The 22739-nt window shown below is 48.8% G+C and overlaps 1 protein-coding gene across 2 annotated transcripts in view; it reads left to right on the top strand.

The window, feature by feature from the left end:
* Window positions 1-22739, top strand: part of LOC110487605 (ephrin type-A receptor 7-like) — a 186975-nt gene that overhangs the window by 115817 nt on the left and 48419 nt on the right. For both annotated transcript variants that reach the window (XM_036971408.2, XM_090228176.1), the window contains exons 4-5: window positions 17068-17223; window positions 21878-22207. In XM_036971408.2, coding sequence (XP_036827303.1) covers window positions 17068-17223; window positions 21878-22207 — 486 coding nt within the window. The remainder of the gene's footprint in view (window positions 1-17067; window positions 17224-21877; window positions 22208-22739) is intronic.

The following is a 22739-nucleotide window of genomic DNA, read 5'->3' as shown; positions in this document are numbered from 1 at the left end:
TGAGGTCCCTGGCAATTCCCAGCCCTAATGAACACCAGATCTGACAAGCCATATTATTCCCATTTGCAGAATGAGAGTTTGCTGATAAAACACAGTTTTTTCAGTGTAGTGTGAAATCATTTTTTTAAAGAGAGAAGGTTGTTTGAGCATAAGAGATGGTGTTATGTCATGTAGAGGAAAGAAACAAGAGACTCCCCCTCCTCCCCTGTTTTATCCCTCCTCCTAGTCATCTCCTTTGCACTTAAATGCTTGACTTTTTTATTTTTTCCTTCCTCTCCATTGTCCCCTCGCCTCTTTCCAACTCCCCTCTTCCTCTTTCCAACTCCCCTCTTCCTCTTTCCAACTCCCCTCTTCCTCTTTCCAACTCCCCTCTGCCTCTTTCCAACTCCCCTCTGCCTCTTTCCAACTCCCCTCTGCCTCTTTCCAACTCCCCTCTGCCTCCCTCCAACTCCCCTCTGCCTCCCTCCAACTCCCTCCAACTCCCCTCTGCCTCCCTCCAACTCCCTCCAACTACCTCTCTCCACTAACTTTTTCCTGACATCCTTTTTTCTCGTCTCCTCTTTTCCCCTCCCTTTTTGTTGTTCTCTTTTTCTTAATCATTGACTTTTCTGCGCACTCCTCCTGACGCCATCTTGTGTGTCTTAATTAAAACGCAGACAGGCTGCTAAGGAAGAAAAGGAAAAAAGAGGGAGAGAGGAAATGAATGAAAGAAGACTGTGTTAATTACACAACAAGGTCAGCGTAGTTTTACCCTCACAGCTTAATTGCAGCCCCTGATTACGTTTTGGGCCTCATCTTTTTTTTATTCAAACAGCGGGCCTGACAAACTACAAGAATTACCACAGCTGAGTGCGAGAGGGAGGGGAGGGAGGGACGGACAAGGGCTCATTCATGATCGGGTGTTGCCGTGCTGACAGGGTGAGCAAAGTGTGTGTTGGGGAGTCGGTGGGTGAAGTCGTAACGACACATTACACACAGCGTGAGTGGACTGTGTGCGCGTGATGGAGTGTGATACAACAATAAGCCATTAAACCCAGCGAGGGGCTACGGATGCAGACTGTTCTGAGCTCATCCATCTCTCTAATGGAGCGTCTGTCCCTCATCAGACAGACAGGGTCACTCTTACTCACGACCGGCCTCCTACAGCCTCATCTATCCATCCATCCATTACACTGTTTCATGGATCTGAAAAGGGGGAATTGTTTTTAGTTTCTCTCTTGGGAACATGGCCCACCGTGGGCGAACTTGCGCCCCTGGTCTACGTAGGTCAGAGGTCAGCTTCATGCTGACTGGAGATAACCTCGGTCCATTCGCCTGTGCCCTGTCTGTGGTATTAGGCTTTTGACCTTTACCGTAAGCATTTACACACACACACACACACACTCTCTAAATGACTTATTCACGCTCCAGAGCTGTGCTAATCCCTGACCTCTCCATTGATCTTCACAAAGACTAACTATCGGACAGAACACTGGGCCCACAGCCCATACACTGTAGAAGGACTACTTCTACTGCCAAAGACATGTCTGGTTATTCCAACAAAGAAGCAACGTAAAAGCAGTGTCAGTTAACCAACATACTTAGATCAGACATACAACGAAAAAATTGAAACGAAATGAGTGTATTGTATTAATTCCTTTAGGGGATTTGATGGGTGTAGTGGTTCTTTGAATGTGGAACTGGGAAAGTGTCACTGGGAAAGTGTCACTATTCGCGTCCTCTTCCTCTTCGAATCAATTTACCCCGGCCTGGAAATCTGTCCAATCAGGTTCAGAAGCTGACGTCTCCCGTTCTCATCATTGTCATGGAATCCATTTTGTCAGTGTTTTGGGCCATATCTGGGTCACCAGCTTAATGACACTGGTCCGTTTGATATGAAATGTAGTAATGATGCATTTTCGCCTTTTTGTTTTATCCGCTTCCTTCGAGCTCAATGCGAATCGGCCTCTTGGAAGCGTATCTGTTCGAACAGGGGTTGGTGCGCGAGAAAGCAAGACGGGGGGGGGGGGGGGGGGGGGCGAGTGTGTCTGCACACACAAACACGCACCCTTTTTCCATAATTCCCCGGCGTGAATGGAACCACGTCATTTGCGTAGATGATTGAATATTCTGAGAGCGTGAATTCGGGGGGGGAAAGCCCGTCACAGCGTATTATGGCTGAGGTCTGAGGCCTGCTTCGCAGGGTTTTTCACTTTTTCATCATTTCCTTTCTTCCGCATGTATTTTCTGTCAGGTCTTCCTCGGAGCAGACATTCCCCCCCTACGACTCCCGTGTGTTTTGTCTTCGTATTGCTCAAGGCGTACACATCTACATCTACATCTTCAGTACATGATGTGCAACGACAAGACCGGTGGACGACGTTGAGACACACATACACACATACAGGCAGGCAGGTGCATACACACACACACACACACACACACACACACACACACACACACACACACACACACACACACACACACACACACACACACAGGGCTACAGGGTTGTTTGGTGCTGCACGCTGTGCCCATCTTGCCCTCTGTGTCTCCTGTGAGGAGTGACAACTGTGTGAATGTGTGCTGGAGCGTGACGACGATGGTGATCATCAGTGGAATGAGATCACTCAGCCTTGGACACCACGGATGACTGCGGGGACACACACACACACACACACACGACAGTGATACTGACCCAGCCCTCCTGCGGTGTCACCCCGTCTCTAGTACACACGTGCGTTAGAACACAGACGGACAGACACTTATCTCCAGTTTCCAGACTTCAGCAGTAAAATGGGAGGCTGGTTAGGCAGAGGGTTTGCACAGGCTGATAATACATGTTCATTCTCTCGCATGTTGCGCAGGGGTGAATGGTGTCAAAGGTGTGGAATTGTGTGTGTGGCTGGGGGGGCTCGAGTGAGACGTGTGTGTTTGTACTCCCGTGTATGTGTATGAACGGCGCAAGCAGGTACAGTTAGTCAGCCACCAACTGTGCAAGTTCTCCCACTTAAAAAGATGAGAGAGGCCTGTAATTTTCATCATAGGTACACTTCAACTATGACAGACAAAATGAGAAAAAAAATCCATAAAATCACATTGTAGGATTTTTTATGAATTTACTTGCAAATTATGGTGGAAAATAAGTATTTGGTCACCTACAAACAAGCAGGATTTCTGGCTCTCACATACCTGTAACTTCTTCTTTAAGAGGCTCCTCTGTCCTCCACTCATTACCTGTATTAATGGCACCTGTTTGAACTTGTTATAAGTATAAAAGACACCTGTCCACAACCTCAAACAGTCACACTCCAAACTCCACTATGGCCGAGACCAAAGAGCTGTCAAAGGACACCAGAAACAAAATTGTAGACCTGCACCAGGCTGGGAAGACTGTATCTGCAATAGGTAAGCAGCTTGGTTTGAAGAAATCAACTGTGGGAGCAATTATTAGGAAATGGAAGACATACAAGACCACTGATAATCTCCCTCGATCTGGGGCTCCACGCAAGATCTCACCCCGTAGGGTCAAATCCTGCAGTGCCAGACGTGTCCCCCTGCTTAAGCCAGTACATGTCCAGGCCCGTCTGAAGTTTGCTAGAGAGCATTTGGATGATCCAGAAGAAGATTGGGAGAATGTCATATGGTCAGATGAAACCAAAATATTACTTTTTGGTAAAAACTCAACTCGTCGTGTTTGGAGGACAAAGAATGCTGAGTTGCATCCAAAGAACACCATACCTACTGTGAAGCATGGGGGTGGAAACATCATGCTTTGGGACTGTTTTTCTGCAAAGGGACCAGGACAACTGATCAGTGTAAAGGAAAGAGTGAATGAGCCCAGGTATCGTGAGATTTTGAGTGAAAACCTCCTTCCATCAGCAAGGGCATTGAAGATGAAACGTGGCTGGGTCTTTCAGTATGACAATGATCCCAAGCACACCGCCCGGGCAACGAAGGAGTGGCTTCGTAAGAAGCATTTCAAGGTCCTGGAGTGGCCTAGCCAGTCTCCAGATCTCAACCCCATAGAAAATCTTGGGAGAGAGTTGAAAGTCTGTGTTGCCCAGCAACAGCCCCAAAACATCACTGCTCTAGAGGAGATCTGCATGGAGGAATGGGACAAAATACCAGCAACAGTGTGTCACAACCTGGTGAAGACTGACAGAAAACATTTGACCTCTGTCATTGCCAACAAAGGGTATATAACAAAGTATTGAGATAAACTTTTGTTATTGACCAAATACTTATTTTCCACCATAATTTGCAGATAAATTCATTAAAAATCCTACAATGTGATTTTCTGGATTTGTTTTCTTCTCATTTTGTCTGTCATAGTTGAAGTGTACCTATGATGACAATTACAGGCCTGTCTCATCTTTCTAAGTGGGAAAACTTGCACAATTGGTGGCTGACTAAATAGTTTTTTGTCCCACTGTAGGTAGCGAGGGTGTGTGTGCGCTCGCCCGTGATCTGACCTGGGTGAAATGGTTGTCATCCCTCAGAGGGACACAAACACACCCGGGAGTTGTCATAGCCAATCCCTCCTCAGACACAAGGCTAGATAAGATGGAGGGAGAGGGAAGGACTGAGAGTGAGAGAAGACAGAGCAGGTGAATGAGGGAAAAGATTGAATGACACACACACACACACACTTTGACTCGGCCCAAAGACTGCATGGACCACTCGAATATGGTTAGATAAGAGCAGTAGATAACACTTATCAACTGAAAAGACGCTTCAGAAAGGGAGACGGAGAGATGGATTGGAAGACGAGGGAGGGAATGAATGGAGCGCGGAGGGAAAGAAAGGCAGCCGTTTAGCTAAGAGGTGAGTCCAGAGGCCTGTTCCCACGGACATGGGGCTCTCGTGGTGTTCTCTAATCCAATGAAGGGACCGAGTTAGACAGAGGGAGAGGGGAGTAGAAGGAATGAACAGGACAAGCGATGGATGAATAGAACACTGAACGAAGTGGAGGGGGAGAGAGAGAGAGAGAGAGGCATGACACAGAGCCATTCATTGAGCAGGGACGGCTGGGGCTGGGAGAGAGAGAGCGAGGGACTCACTCTTTAGGCCGAACTCCCCAGTAATTGTCTAGTGTGATTAGGACGGAGAGGGGGATGAGAGGAGCGGCGTAATATCCAGTAATTGAAGCCCTCTTCTGCCATTGTTCCAGCACACACCGATAAGCCCAGGGAGACGAGGGAGGGAGAAAGTGTGAGAGGCATTGAGCGGGGTTGTGAGAAAGGGAGGGAGGGAGTGGAGTAACATTAGTCAAATGTGGCTTCAACATCAGACTTGCAACTTTTCTCAGTGTTTACACTAGCCTTGGATGTGGCATGGCCAAAGCCACAATTCTGCTTCATGCGTGAATTCAGCTATTGGCATACCGTAAATACCTTAGTATATAGACTGCGGTGTACTTATTCTAAAAGCCTTTCATTTTAAATTTGGCTAACAGCTAAAACGCTGCCTACTGGTATTAAGGTAATTCTTGCAGGGATATGTGGTGTGGGGGAGCCGTTGTCGTTACACAGTATCACTCAGAGGGGGGGTATACGGTCAAAGAGAGATTTGATTCTAAATCGGTCCTCTTTTCACGACACAGGCATCTCTCCTTGACCTAGTTTGTGTCTTCAAAGTAGTGTAAAGGAGGAGATGAGAGGTGGCAGGATGTGAGTTAGAGCTGGAGGAAGAGAGGAGGGGGGGGTTGACAAGGCAAGGATGAGTAGGAGGAGTATAAACGAGAGAGTGGAAGGAGAAAATAAAGCTTTGTAAACAGCGTCTCCCTTCAACGCCTGTGCGCTTGTCTTTCCACATCTCTCGGCGGCAGCCTTCGTCTTTGATTGTAAGGTGCCGTTTGTGTGCAGACGACACCATTCTGTAAACTTCTGGCCCTTCATTAGACACTGTGTTAACTAACCTCCAGACGAGCTTCAATGCCATACAACTCTCCTTCCGTGGCCTCCAACTGCTCTTAAACGCAAGTAAAACTAAATGCATGCTTTTCAATCGATCGCTGCCTGCACCTGCTCGCCCGTCCAGCATCACTACTCTGGACGGCTCTGACTTAGAATACGTGGACAACTACAAATACTTAGGTGTCTGGTTAGACTGTAAACTCTCCTTCCAGACTCACATCTCCAATCCAAAATAAAATGTAGAATCGGCTTCCTATATCGCAACAAAGCATCCTTCACTCATGCTACCAAACATACCCTCGTAAAACTGACCATCGTACCGATCCTCGGTTTCGGTGATGTCATCTATAAAATAGCCTCCAACACTCTACTCAACAAACGGGATGCAGTCTATGACAGTGCCATCCGTTTTGTCACCAAAGCCCCATACACTACCCACCATTGCGACCTGTACGCTCTCGTTAGTTGGCCCTCGCTTCATACTCGTCGCCAATCCCACTGGCTACAGGTTATCTACAAGTCTCTGCTAGGTAAAGCCCCGCCTTATCTCAGCTCACTGGTCACCATAGCAGCACCCACTCGTAGCACGCGCTCCAGCAGGTATATCTCACTGGTCACCCCCAAAGCCAATTCCTCCTTTGGTCGTCTTTCCTTCCAGTTCTCTGCTGCCCATGACTGGAACGAATTGCAAAAATCTCTGAAGCTGGAGACTCACATCTCCCTCACTAGCTTTAAGCACCAGCTGTCAGAGCAGCTCACAGATCACTGCACCTGTACTTAGCCTATCTGTCAACAGCCCATCTACCTACCTCATCCCCATAATGGTATTTTTATTTATTTTGCTCCTTTGCACCCCAGTATCTCTACCTGCACATTCATCTTCTGCCGATCTACCATTCCAGTGTTTAATTGCTATATTGTAATTACTTCGCCACCATGGCCTATTTATTTCCTTAACTTACATAATTTGCACTCACTGTATATAGACTTTTTGTTTTCTTTTGTTCTACTGTGTTGACTATGTTTTGTTTATTCCATGTGTAACTGTGTGTTGAATTACTACGCTTTATCTTGGCCAGGTCGCAGTTGCAAATGAGAACTTGTTCTCAACTAGCCTACCTGGTTAAATAAAAATAAATACAAATAAAATCCTTCACTATCTATTGCATCTTAGCCGCTCTGTCACTGCTCATCCATATATTTTATACTTATATATTCTCATCCCATTCCTTTACTAGATTGTGTGTATTAGGTTTTGTTGTGGAATTGTTAGATATTACCTGTTAGAATCTGCTGCACTGTCGGATCTTGAAGCACAAGCATTTCGCTACACTCGCAATAACATCTGCTAACCCTGTTACGGTGAGTGAATGAGGACCCAAAAGCGAATTAACTTAAACAGAGCTTCTTTAATAACCAAACATAGGTAGGCTCAGATAGACCGGCAGATTCCGACAGGACAGGACAAGGTTACAGCAAACATGACGATAGTCTGGTTCAGGCATGAAACACAACAAACAAGAATCCGACAAGGACAGGAACAAAAACAGAGAGAGATATAGGGACCTAATCAGAGGGAAAAAGGGAACAGGTGGGAAACGGGGTGAATGGGTAGTTAGGAGGAGACAAGGCACAGCTGGGGGAAAGAGGGGGAGAAAAGGTAACCTAACAATGACCAGCAGAGGGAGACAGGGTGAAGGGAAAGGACAGAAACACACAACATGACAATACATGACAGTACCCCCCCACTCACCGAGCGCCTCCTGGCGCACTCGAGGAGGAAACCTGGCGGCAACGGAGGAAATCCTCGATCAGCGCACGGTCCAGCACGTCCCGAGAGGGAACCCAACTCCTCTCCTCAGGACCGTACCCCTCCCAATCAACGAGGTACTGGTGACCACGGCCCCGAGGACGCATGTCCAAAATCCTGCGGACCCTGTAGATGGGTGCGCCCTCGACAAGGATGGGGGGGGGGGGGGGAGACGAGCGGGGGCGCGAAGAACGGGCTTAATACAGGAGACATGGAAGACCGGGTGGACGCGACGAAGGTATCGCGGAAGAAGAAGTCGAACTGCGACAGGATTAATGACCCGAGAAATACGGAACGGACCAATGAACCGCGGGGTCAACTTGCGAGAAGCCGTCTTAAGGGGAAGGTTCTGAGTGGAGAGCCAAACTCTCTGACCGCGACAATATCTAGGACTCTTAGTTCTACGCTTATTAGCAGCCCTCACAGTCTGCGTCCTATAACGGCAAAGTGCAGACCTGACCCTCTTCCAGGTGCGCTCGCAACGTTGGACAAAAGCCTGAGCGGAGGGGACGCTGGACTCGGCGAACTGAGATGAGAACAGCGGAGGCTGGTACCCGAGGCTACTCTGAAAAGGAGATAGCCCGGTCGCAGACGAAGGAAGCGAGTTGTGGGCGTATTCTGCCCAGGGGAGCTGTTCTGACCAAGACGCAGGGTTGCGAAAAGAAAGACTGCGTAAGATGCGACCAATAGTCTGATTGGCCCGTTCTGCTTGACCGTTAGACTGGGGGTGAAAGCCGGAAGAGAGACTGACGGAAGCCCCAATCAAACGGCAAAACTCCCTCCAAAATTGAGACGTGAATTGCGGACCTCTGTCCGAAACGACGTCTGACGGAAGGCCATGAATTCTGAAAACATTCTCGATGATGATTTGTGCCGTCTCTTTAGCAGAAGGAAGCTTAGCAAGGGGAATGAAATGAGCCGCCTTAGAGAACCTATCGACAACCGTAAGAATAACAGTCTTCCCCGCTGACGAAGGCAGTCCGGTGACAAAATCTAACTCGATGTGAGACCACGGTCGAGAGGGAATGGGAAGCGGCCTGAGACGGCCGGCAGGAGGGGAGTTACCGGACTTAGTCTGCGCGCAGACCGAACAAGCAGCCACGAAACGACGCGTGTCATGCTCCCGGGTGGGCCACCAAAAACGCTGGCAAATGGAAGCAAGCGTACCCCGAACGCCAGGGTGGCCGGCTAACTTGGCAGAGTGAGCCCACTGAAGAACGGCCAGACGAGTAGGAACGGGAACGAAAAGAAGGTTCCTAGGACAAGCGCGCGGCGACGGAGTGTGAGTGAGCACTTGCTTTACCTGCCTCTCAATTCCCCAGACAGTCAACCCGACAACACGCCCCTCAGGGAGAATCCCCTCGGGGTCAGTGGAGGCTACTGAAGAACTGAAGAGACGAGATAAAGCATCAGGCTTGGTGTTCTTAGAGCCCGGACGATAAGAAATCACGAACTCGAAACGAGCGAAAAACAGCGCCCAACGCGCCTGACGCGCATTAAGTCGTTTGGCAGAACGGATGTACTCAAGGTTCCTATGGTCAGTCCAAACGACAAAAGGAACGGTCGCCCCCTCCAACCACTGTCGCCATTCGCCTAGGGCTAACCGGATGGCGAGCAGTTCGCGGTTTCCCACATCATAATTACGTTCCGACGGCGACAGGCGATGAGAAAAATACGCGCAAGGGTGGACCTTGTCGTCAGAGAGGGAGCGCTGAGAGAGAATGGCTTCCACGCCCACCTCTGACGCGTCAACCTCGACCACGAACTGTCTAGAGACGTCAGGTGTAACAAGGATAGGAGCGGATGTAAAACGATTCTTGAGGAGGTCAAAAGCTCCCTGGGCGGAAACGGACCACTTAAAGCACGTCTTGACAGAAGTAAGGGCTGTGAGAGGAGCTGCCACCTGACCGAAATTACGGATGAAACGACGATAGAAGTTCGCGAAGCCGAGAAAGCGCTGCAGCTCGACGCGTGACTTAGGGACGGGCCAATCAATGACAGCCTGGACCTTAGCGGGATCCATCTTAATGCCTTCAGCGGAAATAACAGAACCGAGAAATGTGACGGAGGAGGCATGAAAAGTGCACTTCTCAGCCTTCACAAAAAGACAATTCTCTAAAAGGCGCTGGAGGACACGTCGAACGTGCTGAACATGAATCTGGAGTGACGGTGAAAAAATCAGGATATCGTCAAGGTAAACGAAAACAAAGATGTTCAGCATGTCTCTCAGGACATCATTGACTAATGCCTGAAAGACAGCTGGAGCGTTAGCGAGGCCGAAAGGAAGAACCCGGTATTCAAAGTGCCCTAACGGAGTGTTAAACGCCGTCTTCCACTCGTCCCCCTCCCTGATGCGCACGAGATGGTAAGCGTTACGAAGGTCCAACTTAGTGAAAAACCTGGCTCCCTGCAGGATCTCGAAGGCTGAGGACATAAGAGGAAGCGGATAACGATTCTTAACTGTTATGTCATTCAGCCCTCGATAATCTATGCAGGGGCGCAGAGACCCGTCCTTCTTCTTGACAAAAAAAAACCCCGCTCCGGCGGGAGAGGAGGAGGGGACTATGGTACCGGCGTCAAGAGCTACAGACAAATAATCCTCGAGAGCCTTACGTTCGGGAGCCGACAGAGAGTATAGTCTACCCCGGGGGGGAGTGGTTCCCGGAAGGAGATCAATACTACAATCATACGACCGGTGTGGAGGAAGAGAGGTGGCCCTGGACCGACTGAACACCGTGCGCAGATCGTGATATTCCTCCGGCACCCCTGTCAAATCACCAGGCTCCTCCTGTGAAGAAGAGACAGAGGAAACAGGAGGGATAGCAGACATTAAACATTTCACATGACAAGAGACGTTCCAGGAGAGGATAGAATTACTAGACCAATTAATGGAAGGATTATGACAAACTAGCCAGGGATGGCCCAAAACAACAGGTGTAAAAGGTGAACGAAAAATCAAAAAAGAAATGGTTTCGCTATGATTACCAGAAACAGTGAGGGTTAAAGGTAGCGTCTCACGCTGAATCCTGGGGAGAGGACTACCATCCAGGGCGAACAAGGCCGTGGACTCCCTTAACTGTCTGAGAGGAATGTCATGTTCCCGAGCCCAGGTCTCGTCCATAAAACAGCCCTCCGCCCCAGAGTCTATTAAGGCACTGCAGGAAGCTGACGAACCGGTCCAGCGTAGATGGACCGACAAGGTAGTGCAGGATCTTGAAGGAGAGACAGGAGTAGTAGCGCTCACCAGTAGCCCTCCGCTTACTGATGAGCTCTGGCTTTTACTGGACATGAAGTGACAAAATGACCAGCAGAACCGCAATAGAGACAGAGGCGGTTGGTGATTCTCCGTTCCCTCTCCTTAGTCGAGATGCGGATACCTCCCAGCTGCATAGGCTCAGCTCCCGAGCCGGCAGAGGAAGATGGTAGTGATGCGGAGAGGGGGGCAACGGAGAACGCAAGCTCCTTTCCACGAGCTCGGTGACGAAGATCAACCCGTCGCTCAATGCGAATAGCGAGTTCAATCAAGGAATCCACGCTGGAAGGAACCTCCCGGGAGAGAATCTCATCCTTTACCTCTGCGCGGAGACCCTCCAGAAGACGAGCGAGCAAAGCCGGCTCGTTCCAGCCACTGGAGGCAGCAAGAGTGCGAAACTCAATAGAGTAGTCTGTTATGGATCGATTGCCTTGACATAGGGAAGACAGGGCCCTGGAAGCCTCCTCCCCAAAAACAGATCGATCAAAAACCCGTATCATCTCCTCCTTAAAGTCCTGATACTGGTTAGTACACTCAGCCCTTGCCTCCCAGATTGCCGTGCCCCACTCACGAGCCCGTCCAATAAGGAGAGATATGACGTAGGCGACATGAGCAGTGCTCCTGGAGTAAGTGTTGGGCTGGAGAGAAAACACAATATCACACTGGGTGAGGAACGAGCGGCATTCAGTGGGCTCCCCAGAGTAACACGGCGGGTTATTGATTCTGGGCTCCGGAGATTCGAAAGCCCTGGAAGTGGCCGGTGGATCGAGGCGGAGATGGTGAACCTGTTCTGTGAGGTTGGAGACTTGGGTGGCCAGGGTCTCAACGGCATGTCGAGCAGCAGACAATTCCTGCTCGTGTCTGCCTAGCATCGCTCCCTGGATCTCGACGGCTGAGTGGAGAGGATCCGAAGTCGCTGGGTCCATTCTTGGTCGGATTCTTCTGTTACGGTGAGTGAATGAGGACCCAAAAGCGAATTAACTTAAACAGAGCTTCTTTAATAACCAAACATAGGTAGGCTCAGATAGACCGGCAGATTCCGACAGGACAGGACAAGGTTACAGCAAACATGACGATAGTCTGGTTCAGGCATGAAACACAACAAACAAGAATCCGACAAGGACAGGAACAAAAACAGAGAGAGATATAGGGACCTAATCAGAGGGAATAAGGGAACAGGTGGGAAACGGGGTGAATGGGTAGTTAGGAGGAGACAAGGCACAGCTGGGGGAAAGAGGGGGAGAAAAGGTAACCTAACAATGACCAGCAGAGGGAGACAGGGTGAAGGGAAAGGACAGAAACACACAACATGACAATACATGACAAACCCTGTGTATGTGACCAATAAAATGGGATTTGATGTCAAATGTAAGCACGCCTGACTGTCAGTGGCTTTGGATACAAGCGGACCGTACTAGACTACATTAGGTTGGGTTATGCATCGCTGCGATCATCGTTGTGCTACATCTAGCATGTCCCCTCCATTAGCAATAGGTGTTACTGTGATCAGTCATTCCTCCCCGGCCGTTTGTCAGGACCTGTAAAACGTCCCTCTTCCTCCCTCTGGAATGGGGTTTTTATAATGTTGGTTAGCCCGTCTTTCATCAATTAGCATTAACAGCAGAGAGCCAGTGATCTGAATATGGGGCCATAAATTATTGATTCCAGCACCCCCCCCCCCCCCCCCCCATTCCATCCACCCCTCCCTCCGCCTGCAAGACTAACCCTGACATTTGGATGTGAGACAGAGGGGGGGGGGGGGGGGGGGGGGTTGTGGTGTGTGTTCCCTGGGTGCGAGTGTGTGTTTAGCTTTCGGTGTCGGTGTGTGTGTTCTAAGCTGTTGTGTGTGTGTGTGTGTTCTTAGCTGTTGTGTGTGTGTGTGTGTGTGCAAAGCAAACCTCTTTTAGCCTTAATAATATTCACAGAGAGAGAGAGACTCATTCACCTGCCTTTTTGTCAGCAGTCAAATAATGCTATTTAGTTTTGGTTTTGCGTCATGAGAATGGGTGGCCACGTTCTGTCCAGCTTTCAGATTGGACACTGCAGTAGAAAACAGTCATGTGTATATATAGGCCTAGCTTGACAAATGTAAACTTTGACCTAGGTAACGGCTTGGAAAATGGTAACCAGTACGAGAGTATTGACAACAACGGGCATACAGTGGCGTGTGGGTGTGTGTTTGACCTGTCTAGCGCTCCCTCTGTGTGACTGCCTCCTCCGTAACATCCTGTTTGCCTCCACAATTAGCGTCTTTCTCTTCACCGTACAGTATTACACGTGGTATAGCAGAGCTCAGCGTTACATTGCTTGAGGATGTATATTACATGACCTGTCTCCCTTGATCATAGCGCACTGACTCACTGACACTCTCTCTCTCTCTCTCTCTCTCTCTCTCTCTCTCTCGCTCTTTCTCTCGCTCTTTCTCTCGCCCTTTCTCTCTCTCGCTCTTTCTCGCTCACTCTTTCTCTCTCTCTCTCGCTCTTTCTCTCTCTCTCTCTCGCTCTTTCTCTCTCTCTCGCTCTTTCTCTCTCTCTCTCACTCTTTCTCTCACTCTTTCTCTCACTCACACTCTTTCTCTCTGCTTGAGCTGGGTACTATATGCTTGATCTGTGTACTATATGCTTGATCTGTGTACTATATGCTTGAGCTGGGTACTATATGCTTGATCTGGTACTATATGCTTGATCTGGTACTATATGCTTGAGCTGGGTACTATATGCTTGATCTGGTACTATATGCTTGAGCTGGGTACTATATGCTTGGCCCCTTTTCCTTTGATTTTCCCTTTTCTTATTCTTTTAATATATTTTTTTGTCTTTTTTAAAATCTCTCCTAGAGGAACTTGGCACGACCCATCGTTATTAATACGTGTGTTGGGGGTGGGGGGGGGGGGAGTAGACTTTACACGTCCCATTTAATCAAGCCTCTCGCACAAATTGATCAGTTGGGCAGCTGTCCTGGCCAAGCTGTGTGCACTCTCTCTTGTTCTCTCTCCCTCTTTCCCTCATCTGCTATTCATCTGAAATGCCATGGCACTCATCTAAATGTGGAGGGCAATGCAGCCACGCAGTGAACACACTCCCAGATTGCCAACGTGGTTTCTGTCCAACCACCCCGTCCCTTTTTGGGTCCGTCTGAGAGAGCGCAGTCCAGCCAGCTTTGATTTGGGCCTTGGTTTAGAGCCCAGTACCAGCGAAGACGGTCACGTTTGTTATTTAGATACCACATACGGTAGGTACAGTCGTGGCCAAAAGTATTGAGAATGACACAAATATAAATTTTCACAAAGTCTGCTGCCTCAGTTTGTATGATGGCAATTAGCATATACTCCAGAATGTCATGAAGAGTGAACAGATGAATTGTAATTAATTGCAAAGTCCCTCTTTGCCATGCAAATGAACTGAATCCCCCCAAAAACATTTCCACTGCATTTCAGCCCTGCCACAAAAGGACCAGCTGACATCATGTCAATGATTGTCTCGTTAACACAGGTGTGAGTGTTGACGAGGACAAGGCTGGAGACCACTCTGTTATGCTGATTGAGTTCGAATAACAGACTGGAAGCTTCAAAAGGAGGGTGGTGCTTGGAATCATTGTTCTTCCTCTGTCAATCATGGTTACCTGCAAGGAAACACGTGCCGTCATCATTGCTTTGCACAAAAACAGCTTCACAGGCAATGATATTGCTGCCAGTAAGTTTGTACCTAAATCAACCATTTATCGGATCATCAAGAACTTCAAGGAGAGCTGTTCAATTGTTGTTAAGAAAGCTTCCGGGCGCCCAAGAAAGTCCAGCAAGTGCCAGGACCGTCTCCTAAAGTTGATTCAGCTTCAGGATCGGGGCACCACCAGTACAGAGCTTGAGACGAAGACTTTTGGAGGATGGCCTGGTGTCAAGAAGGGCAGCAAAGAAACAACTTTTCTCCAGGAACAACATCAGGGACAGACTGAAATTCTGCAAAAGGTACAGGGATTGGACTGTTGAGGACTGGGGTAAAGTCATTTTCTCTGATGAATCCCCTTTCCGATTGTTTGGGGCATCCAGAATAAAGCTTGTCCGGAGAAGACAAGGTGAGCGCTACCATCAGTCCTGTGTCATGCCAACAGTAAAGCATCCTGAGACCATTCATGTGTGGGGTTGCTTCTCAGCCAAGGGAGTGGGATCACTCACAATTTTTCCTAAGAACACAGCCATGAATAAATAATGGTACCAACACATTCTCAGAGAGCAAGAATGTCCATCCAGGAACAGTTTGGTGACGAACAATGCCTTTTCCAGCATGATGGAGCACCTTGCCATAAGGCAAAAGTGATAACTAAGTGGCTCGGGGAACAAAACATCGATATTTTGGGTCCATGGCCAGTAAACTCCCCAGACCTTAATCCCATTGAGAACTTGTGGTCAATTCTCAAGAGGCAGGTGGACAAACAAAAACCCACAAATTCTGACAAACTCCAAGCATTGATTATGCAAGAATGGGCTGCCATCAGTCAGGATGTGGCCCAGAAGTTAATTGACAGCATGCCAGGGTGGATTGCAGAGGTCTTGAAAAAGAAGGGTCAACACTGCAAATATTCACCCTTTGACACTGAAGCAGCAAAGTTTGTGGAAATTAATGTGTGTCATTCTCAAACCTTTTGGCCACGACTGTATACTGATAAAACGGGCACCACCGCCAAAAAGAGAGCATCTGCATCCAGCCATTTCAGAAGCTAGCTTTTTCTTCACACTCTGCAACACTGTAGCCAAAGAGTGGTTCCCTACAAAGCAAGCTGTTCTGTGTCGGTGTTATGGCCGACGTTAGACAGACTCTTACAAGGTTCTCACAGACACAGACACAGCCACGCCATACACACTCACTCACTCTTTCACATCAGTCTCCGCTCAGGGAGTTTGAAGGGGCTAATCAGTGTGTGTGTGTGTGTTACACCCAAACCCACCATCTCTTCACCATTCACCCCATCATTATTGGCGTTACCCTCCACTCAGACACGGTAACGTCGTTGAGGCTGGGGCCGGTTGTCTTCACAGCCACACGCATGGATTATATAACCCCAGTGCAGTAGGATAGGGAACAGCGGTGATGATGGTGGTGATTGTAATGGGAAGAGAGGGCTTGCTTGAGGTTTTAATGTAGGAATGCTGTTGGGGACCCCCGTGACAGAGAGGGGAGCAGCGCTCAACTGATTTCACACACATTACCACCCGGAGCACTGGCACGGCAAGCGGAAAATGAACCCCAGTGAGAGAGAGTGGAAAAGAGTGTGTGTGTGTGTGTGTGTGCGTGTGTGCGTGCGTGCGTGCGCGACGTGTGTGTGTGTAGTCACTCTCTCTTCCTCTCTGTACCCTCAGCCCCAGAGGGAACAGAGTTGTGTAATAAGGAGTTTACCAGGATGACAGAATGAGTTGCAGAAGGAGAGGATGAGGGTCAAGTAGTGAAGCAACTCGGTGCCTGAAGAGCGATTGGACAGCATGTGTTGGTTCTGTACTGACTAGCTGGTCCAGTTCTATTGACCATATGTTAGGCTTAGAGGCTCCACGTCATGTGTTAGTTAGACTGACTTTTCTTCTAAATCAGTCTCTCTCTCTCTCTGTCTCTGTCTCTCTGTCTCTGTCTCTCTGTCTCTCTGTCTCTCTGTCTCTCTCTCTCTCTCTCTCTCTTTCTCTCTCTGTCTCTCTGTCTCTCTCTGTGTCTCTCTCTCTCTTTCTCTGTCCCTCTGTCTCTCTCTCTCTCTCTCTCTCTCTGTCTCTCTCTCTCTCTCTGTCGCTCTCGCTCTCTCTCTCTCTCGGTCTCTCTCTCTCTCTCGGTCTCTCTCTATCTGTCTCTCTCTTTCTCTGTCCCTCTCTGTCTCTCTCTCTCCGTCTCTCTCTCTCTCTCTCTCTGTCTCTCTCTGTCTGTCTCTCTCTGTCTCTCTCTCTCTCTCTCTCTGTCTCTCTCTCTCTCTCTCTCTCTCTCTCTCTCTCTCTCATAATTATCTTGAATGTACTTACCCCATGTCGCTAAACCATTATCAGTATTTTACAGCCGTTTTAAAACATACACCAACTGAAATAATAATAATGTGTAATGTGTTTTTAATGCATATTTGTTTCTCTGTGTTCTCAGCGTGTCCCCCTGGCTCGTACAAGATGTCTTCCAGACAGCAGGAGTGTTTTCCGTGCCCGGCCAACAGTGTGGCGGAGGAGGAAGGCTCGGTGGTGTGTGTGTGTGAGGAGGACCACTTCAGGACCCCTCTGGACAACCCCTCGGCCCCCTGCACCCGTAAGACACGCGCACCTGTCCCTACGCAACTCCTCGGCTGATTATATCCCTCTATCACATCGCCTCTCCCCTAGCCATATCACCCTGTCACTCCTCTTATCAGTCTCTCCCTCTATCCACCCTTCCCCCCCCCCCCCCCCCCCCCACCACACTAAATGCCAAAACCTCCAACGAAGACGCACGTTCACGTCCAATTCCATACCTGCCGGGGGCAGCCATATTGATTCGAATAACTAAGCCTCTGTAGTGTCGATGGTTAAATACACACACGCCACCTGATTTAATCCACCTAGAATGTTCTCTATAGCGCTACAGTATACCAGACAATAAAACACAGAGGTCAGCAAGGGACTGTATTCATTCTCGGGCTCCCGGATCAGCTCTAGCTTTTATAGCGCTGTAATTAGAAGGTTTAATCACGATATTGATTCCCGGTGCTTTTATATCTACAAGGGGGCAGCCTGTGATAACATTTATAGCGCTGTAATTACCACATTAATTACAATATTGATTCAGTAATTGTGATCATCTCCTGATACCACCAAGCTATTGTGTGCTGGGAGGGAGACAGACAGAGGGAGAGACAGATGTAAGGAGAGGAGGAGTGGAACTTAGGAGTTGAGAGGGAGAGAGCGTATGGGAAAATAAGGGATATACAGGCCCAGCTGTGTGTATGTGCGTTCTCATGCGTTGCGCACGTGTGTTGTTGAATAAGTGAAGGTTTGATGCTCTCTGCGTGCTGATGAACACATCACCCACCACAGCTGTGCCCTGCTTCTGGCTCCACGCCCCTTTTTACCATGTTACGTAAACCTCACCGAGAGACACACACACACTCATTATCAGGATGGCGCCGGAAGGAATAGTGGCCCTTTTACGGGCTTCTGACCAATTGTGTTATTTTGTGTATTTTTTTGGGGGCGCTGATCGTAACTTTTTAGGGGTACATAATGTTTCTGCCATTGTTTCCTAAGACCTAAAATAGCTTCTGGGCATCAACAGCTATCACTAACGTTGATTTGGACTTCTACTTCTACTTCAATGAGTTGGGGGCGAGAGACATATTGATTATCGCGGATCAGGCCCAAATCCCCGACACTCGAAGGAGGAGACGGCGCTATAGAGGTCGGCGTGCGGGGATACCTGACGAGACTACGTTGGAGAGTGGATGAATCGCCTCTACCCTCCGTTCTGTTGGCGAGCGTGCAATCACTGGAGACTAAACTGGATGAGCGCCGTTCGAGACTCCTATCAACGTGATCTGAAGAACTGTAATATCCTCTGTTTCTCCGACTCGTGGCTGAACAAGGACATGTTCAATATAAATCTAGCTTGTTTTTCTGTACATTGGCTGGACAGAACAGCTGCATCGGGGGATGGTTAATAAAAACTGATGCGCAGCCTCTAATATTCAGAAATTCTCTAGGTTCTGCTCGCCTGAGTTAGAATTCCTTTCCTCCACACACAGAGACTCATACAATGCTCTCCCTCGCCCTCCATTTGGCAAATCTGACCATAACGCTATGCTCCCAATTCCTGCATACAAGCAAAAACTCAAACAGGAAGTACCAGTGAAGCGCACAATACAGAAGTGGTCTGATGAAGCGGATGCTAAGCTACAGGACTGTTTGGCTAACACAGACTAGAATATGTTCCGCGATTCATACAATGGCATTTAGGAGTTTACCAAATCAGGCACCGGCTACATTAATAAGTGCATCAACGACGTTATCCCCACAGTGAAAATACGTACATATCCCAACCAGAAGCCATGGATAACAGGCAACATCCTCACTGAGCTAAAGGCATAGCTGCCACTTTCAAGGAGCGGAACACCAATCTGGAGCTTATAAGAAATTCCACTACGCCCTCCGACAAACCTTCAAAAAGGCAAAGCGCCAAACAAGAGCAAGATCAAAACCTACTACACCGGCTCTTGTTGACACTTGTTGAATGTGGCAGGGCTTGCAACTATCACAGATTACAAAGGGAAACCCAGCCGCGAGCTATCCAGTGACGCAAGCCTACCAGATTAACTAAATACCTTCTATGCGCTTCGAGGCTAGCAACACTGAACTATGCATGAGATTTCCAGCTGTTCAGAACGACTGTTTGATCACGCTCTCCGTAGCCGATGTGACTAAGACCTTTAAACCGGATAACATTCACAAGGTTGCACGGTCAGACTGATTACCAGTACTTGTACTCGGAGCATGCCCTGACCAGCTGGCAAGTGTCTTCACTGACATTGTCAACCTCACCCTGACCCAGTCTGTAAAACCTACATGTTTCAAGCACACCACAATAGTCCCTGTGACCGAGAACACTAAGGAATCATGCCTAAATGACTACCGACCCGTAACACTCACATCTGTAGACGTGAAGTGCTTTGAAAGACTGGTCATGGCTCACATCAACACAATTTCCCAGAAACCCTAGTCCCACTCAAATTTGCATACAGCCCCAACAGATCCACAGATGATGCAATCTCCATTGCACTCCTCACTGCCCTTTCCCACCTGGACAAAAGGAACGCTGATATGAGAATGCTATTCATTGACTACAGCTCAGCTTTCAATACCATAGTACCCACAAAGCTCCTCAGCAAGCTAAGGACCCTGGGATTAAACACCTCCCTCTGCAACTGGATCCTGGACTTCCTGACGGACCGCCCCCCCAAGTGGTATGGGTAGGCAACAACACAACTGCCTTGATGACCCTCAACACGGGGGCCCCAGAGGGGTTGGGTTAAATGCGGAAGACACATTTTGGTTGAATGCATTGTTGTGCAACTAACTAGGTATTCCTTTTCGCTTTCCTGAGGGGTGCGTGCTCAGTCCCCTCTTCTACTCCCTGTTCACTGCGTGGCTGCGCACGACTCCAACACCATCACTACGTTTGCAGACGACAGGGAGCCCTGATCGACGACAAGACAGCCTACAGGGAGGAGGTCAGAGACCTGGCAGTGTGGTGCCAGGTCAACAATCTCTCCCTCCAACGTCAGCAGGACAAAGACGCTGGTCAGGAGATGGAGGTCTGAGCACGCCCCCATCCACATCGACAGGGCTGTTGTGGAGCAGGTCGAGAGCTTCAAGTTCCTCTGTGTCCACATCACTAAGGAACTATCATGTTCCACACTAGAGGTTGACAAAGGTGTGAAAATTCATTTCTGGCTTAGGGTGTATTGATAATAATTTCAGTAATGCAATATGCGACTGTGATATAAGACTGGTTGTCTTACCTATTTTTGTTAAATGCACTGACTGTAGTCCTAAATCTCTCTGGATAAGAGCGTATTCTAAATGCCCCTCCCTGTCACCCCAGCACGTTAATCACCCCTCTCTATACAAACACATTCATTATTTACTACCACAGAGATACAGTATGCACTGTCAACACACACACACACACACACACACAGACACACACACACAGACACACACACACACAGACAGACACACACACACACCACCACTACATTATTGATATCACTTAATGGACCAAAACCTTCATGTTATGTTCATCTGTTTAAACATGCACAGTTATGGCACTGCGTCATATAAATGATTTTGAGTTACGTAGTGCTGGGCCTGGGAAGGGAACATTCTGTGTCCATGTGTGCATGACCGTCTTACGTGACTGGTTGACCATTGTCAAAATGTAGCGAGGAGACGAAGAGAGGAAGCCGCGCAGGACTATTGAGATGCACCCCCGATCGTGTTTCACATTTGGTAAAGAGAGGGTTCTCGTTCCGCGAGCACGAACCACCTCTTTCTCTGCTGACTCGCGTTTGCCGTTTGTAAGTCGTTTGTTCCAGCCAAGACTGTTGACACAAGGAATAGACGGTCCCTTCTCTCTGCACTCTCACACACCCGCGACTGTGCACGTCACCATCATTGATCGGAAAGGCCTCTCTGTGTTTTTTTTTGCCTCTCAATCCACCGTAAGATGAGGTGGTTAGTCGTTCAGGCACTGTCTCTAGAAATCCCGAGTGACGAAAGATGGCCTGCGAGCGGCAGTCGCTCACGTACGGCTCCTTTGTTCTGTCGTCGTAAACACACTCGTATTTCATCTCGACCAGGCAAGCTGTTTTCTTTGCTTTGGTTCAAGTCTTATTTTCTCTCTGTTTTCTCCCCACGGCTCCGTGCACCGTCCTCATCTCAATCCTATCAGAGTGTTACACATGAATCCTGGCCCGGCACAATCACACCATGTAACGAGCATAGTGTGGTGGAGCACACTTTGAGAATGGACCACAGGGTGAAGTGTCCTATGGTAATTGGTTGGCACTGGTTTTAATGGTGAACGTGCTGAGTTTTAATTTACTGAGCAAATCGGATCTTAATCAGTCCGTAGTCATTCAGTCAAACAGCTGTCTAAATGTACCGGAATCGTTCCCAGTCTGCTTTTGACTGTTACTTTTCTGCGCGGTATACCGCTGTTGTCTTGGGCAGGTCGTTATTGTAAAAGAGAGCGTGTTCTCAATGACTATCCTGGTTAAATAAAGGCGGAATCAAATAATTGACACCTACTATAGCACTGTAGGTAGTAAGTATGTGAAACACGTTCATACAGCATACAGAGGCACTAAGCATGAATCACGTGTATTTAACTACGAATGACATTTATATATCTATGTATTACTCCCTCCCAGGCCCCCCCTCTCCTCCCAAAGACTTGGTCTACACCCTCAAGCAGTCCACCCTGATCCTGGAGTGGGGCGCGCCAACGGACACGGGCGGCAGGGGGGACCTGACCTACAGCGTGGGCTGCCGCCGGTGCGTGGGGCTGCAGTGTGAGCCGTGCGGGGCCAGCGTGGGCTTCATGCCCCAGCAGAGCGGGGTGACCGAGCGCACGGTGACCGTGGTTAACCTCCTGGCCAACTCTAACTACACGTTGACGGTCGAGGCCCTCAACGGAGTGTCGGAGCTCCTGCCCAACAAGAGGTTCTACACACAGGTCAACGTGTCAACTAGCGTGCCAGGTTAGTGGAAGCTGTATTCACACACACACACACCGAGGAGCACACACACACACACACACACACATCATCACACTGATTCTCGTACAGTAACACACCAAGGTATGAGAACAAAGGAGTGCCCAAAAACACATGATACACAGACTCTGAACTGATTACACACACACACACACACACACACACACACACACACACACACACACACACACCATCGGGCTCAGCGCCCCTCTCCTCTCGGCGCGAGCTAAAAGACTCCCATCATCACGGAAAGCCATCTCATTTTCATCAGCACCCTTCACAAAGCCATTAGCCAGAGGCTTTAGAAAAAGCACTCAGCAAAGTGTTCCTGTCAACGGAGACACACACAACACACCCAGCAACCCCCCCCCCCCCCCCCCCCTCCCTTATGATATGGAATTAGCTCGACTGTGGAGAGACCCAACCCCACCATCGACCCAGACGCCATACATTCTCTGCTACTTCTTTCTCCATCTACTTATTTGATGACTCTTGTGTTGTTCAACTTGTCTGAATT

This window comes from Oncorhynchus mykiss, chromosome 30 (assembly GCF_057628025.1).
Source record: "Oncorhynchus mykiss isolate SJ-2025 chromosome 30, ASM5762802v1, whole genome shotgun sequence".
Taxonomy (NCBI): domain Eukaryota; kingdom Metazoa; phylum Chordata; class Actinopteri; order Salmoniformes; family Salmonidae; genus Oncorhynchus; species Oncorhynchus mykiss.
Note: the sequence above shows the minus strand (reverse complement) of the source record. Positions and strands in the feature narration are given on the sequence as shown.